The 3,128-nt window shown below is 41.9% G+C and overlaps 1 protein-coding gene across 2 annotated transcripts; it reads left to right on the top strand.

Moving 5' to 3' along the window:
• The first annotated feature begins 537 nt into the window (after positions 1-537).
• LOC147852569 (uncharacterized) lies at positions 538-3,128 on the top strand. Of its 2 annotated transcripts, none has more exons than XM_087334365.1 (3): positions 538-1,480; positions 1,514-1,833; positions 2,460-3,128. In XM_087334365.1, the coding sequence occupies exons 1-3, from the start codon at positions 922-924 to the stop codon at positions 2,901-2,903; spliced, it is 1,323 nt and encodes a 440-aa protein (XP_087190491.1). In that variant the 5' UTR covers positions 538-921; the 3' UTR covers positions 2,904-3,128. The 2 variants fall into 2 exon arrangements, with proteins under 2 accessions (XP_087190491.1, XP_087190490.1); XM_087334364.1 differs by having other exon boundaries at positions 1,511-1,833.

Here is a 3,128-nt window from a genome sequence, read left to right as displayed (position 1 = left end):
GCACGCAGAGGGGGGCCAGAAACATAATAATCAGAAACATCAAGGTCAGATATGGGATTTAGGGTCTAGATTTCTGAGGCGATGGAAAGAAGAAGGGCGACAATCTCTGAGAGACATGGCAGCCTTTTTCCTTTCTTCTCTGTACACCAATCTCTCTCTCTCTCTCTCTCTCTCTCTCTCTCTCTCTCTCTCTCTCTCTCTCTCTCTCTCTTTTCCTTTACAAAAAGCCCTCTTATGCCATCGCCCCCACATCATTCCTCTTTCAAAAATTCCTGCCTTCCCTTTTCTTTTCTTTTTCTTTTCTTTTTCTTTTCTTAATAACCCTAATTCTAATCCTGGCTTTGCGACCCACTTCTGCTTTTCCATTCTCCTCCAAACGCTGTGAATCTATTGTTTTTGTCGCTCCCTCTCTCTCTCTCTCTCTCTCAAATTTGCCTTCTGAATCTGCAATTCTTTAATGAGTTCGGTTTTGATTCAATCAATCGGACCTGTGTAACAAGATCCTCACTAACCCTACACCCTAAGAAATCACTGGTTCTTCATTGACAAACATCATTGAAGATTTTATACTTTGCTTCATTGACAATCACTCCTTCATCCTCGTTGAAATTCGCTCCCAAAGTTTTTTCTTTCTTAAAATTGAGCAATGGCGATTAGAGCAATGAGAAAAGCCAAAAACCAGAGAGTAGAGCAAGGCAAGAAGGAAGCAATTATGTATGTCTCTAATGAGATGAAGGATTTCTGTTGAGAGAAAGAAGAAAGTGTGGTGTACAAATATCTAACTGTGGTGTTTTAGAAGGAGAATATGGAATTCAGTCCTTTTTGAAGGTACGGATTCTAGTACCAAAATGGGACAACACTGCAGCTGCTATGCATTGTAAATGAATGTGATTCTTGCCACAAGTGTAGCAGAGATTTATAATGAATGGAGTACTAGAATTGTTGTCGAGGCCGAATCGAGGATTGATGGGCGGCGGATTAATCGTTTCGGGAGAGTCTAATAAATTGAATGGGGATTCTTCATATATTCAGATAGGCATGGAAGGCATGATGAGTGGGAATGGAGATCTAAAATCTTCCTCTGCCAGTCTTTGGCCAAATATAGTGACCATGCCCACCACTGCAACAACAACCATATCTAATTCTTCAAATGCCCTACACAAAATGCTGGCTGAGCTCACATACAATGCTAGTAGTGGTGGAAGTAGCAGTAGTAGTGGTAGCTGTAATAGTAGTAGTAATACCAATACCAATCCAAATCCAAATCCAAATACGAATATGAATATGAATACGAATACGAATACGAATACGAATACGAATCCGAATACAAATAGTGCCCCTAGTCATCAATCTCCACACTTTCCTGCCTTGGTACAAACAAATTCATTCTCGCGATTTCCGGATCCCCTCGGAGGCAATGGCGGTGCCGCCTCTCCTTATTGGCTTGGCCATCTCCGAGGAGAAGGCGGCGGAGGAGGAGGTGGAGGAGGAGGAGGTGGAGGAGGAGGAGGAGGAGCTAATTTCTCTGAGTTTTACCATGGATTTGGTCCGGATTCGGATGACCATAGCCTTCGCCGGCATCATCATCATCACCACCACCATGGTCCTCGGCATAATAGTCTTACACAACAACTCTCGCTTAATGGCGGATCCCTCGTTCTCGACACCACGAGGGGTGAGCTCGTGAATGCGTCCAAGATGACCCCCAAGGAGCTTCTGGAGGCTAAGGCCCTCGCCGCCTCGAAAAGCCATAGCGAGGCGGAGCGCCGGAGGCGCGAGCGCATCAACACGCACCTCGGCACATTGAGGACTCTCCTCCCTAGCTCTACCAAGGTAATGGTGAAATGCATTGCATTAGGGATTTAGTAGAGAAAAATATGTATACATAATCCCCCCCAACATTGCATTCTGGTTCTAGGAAATATGTATGTATGTATGTATGTATGTATGTATGTATGTATGTATGTATGCATGTGTATATGTATGTATGTATGTATGTATGTATGTATGTATGTATGTATGTATGTGTGTGTGTGTGTGTGTGTGTGTGTGTGCATGCATGTGTGTATTTATCTATGTATATATGTATGTATGTATGTATGTATCTATCTATCTATCTATCTATCTATCTCCGAAGCATGTGTTTACTAATTACCTTAATTTACTAATCATGCATCTACTTAGAAAGTGGGTTTGTGTTAGTAATTAAGAAAGTCATAAACGATTTCTACTAATTAGTAATCTTGGTTAGAAGCCGGCTTCGGTTAGATGCTACATTAATCTATTCGATTCATTATTAATCTTGATTAGAAGCAAGCATAAGTACTAATTAATGGATATTGTTAGGCGCGTTTTAATTTAATCCTTGGTAGTTATGAGTAGGTGTGATGGGAGGTTGTCTAGTGTGTCTTTCATTATCTTTCTCATTTTTTATTTATTTAAACCCTATTGATTGTTAGACCGACAAAGCTTCGTTGCTCGCCGAAGTGATCGAGCAAGTCAAGACATTAAAGCGACAAGTCTCGGAGATTTATGAATATGGCCCAATGCCCACTGATCATGACGAGCTATGTGTCGAGAAAGTTGCTTCATCAGGGGAAGGAAAGCTATTGATGAGGGCATCTCTATGTTGTGACGATAGGCCAGACCTTATGAGTGACCTTAAGGATGCACTTGATGCTCTAAGCCTTAGAACTTTAAAGGCTGAGATATCAACCTTGGGGGGGAGAATAAAGAATGTATTCATAGTCACCGTGAAAGAGGACATTGGAGAACACGACAAGGACATATCGGAGAAACATGTCCAAGAGGCCTTGAGGCTTGTCATGGATGGGTCGGGTGGTGGGGAGCTCTCACCTGGAAGTTCTAACAAGAGACACAGGGTCTCAACCTGCGAGTCCTAAGGTGTGTCCTCATTGGATGGAGAGAGTTGTAGATGTTCTAACGAGAGACATAATATCTCAACTTGTGAGTTTTTAAGGTGTGTCCCCATTGGATGGAGGGATTCATAGATGTTTCCTAATTGCATTTACAATGTATACACATAAGGGAATATAGCTAAAAAGCTTTCTTGTTACTTTGGCTATGAACTTATCTATAGCGAGTTTTACAATGTCACTCGTTCTTGA

Source organism: Azolla caroliniana, unplaced genomic scaffold (genome assembly GCF_043228905.1).
Source record: "Azolla caroliniana isolate FFs.n. ecotype wild unplaced genomic scaffold, voAzoCaro1.0.p SCAF_18, whole genome shotgun sequence".
Taxonomy (NCBI): Eukaryota; Viridiplantae; Streptophyta; class Polypodiopsida; order Salviniales; family Salviniaceae; genus Azolla; species Azolla caroliniana.
This window is presented reverse-complemented; position numbering and strand designations above follow the sequence as displayed.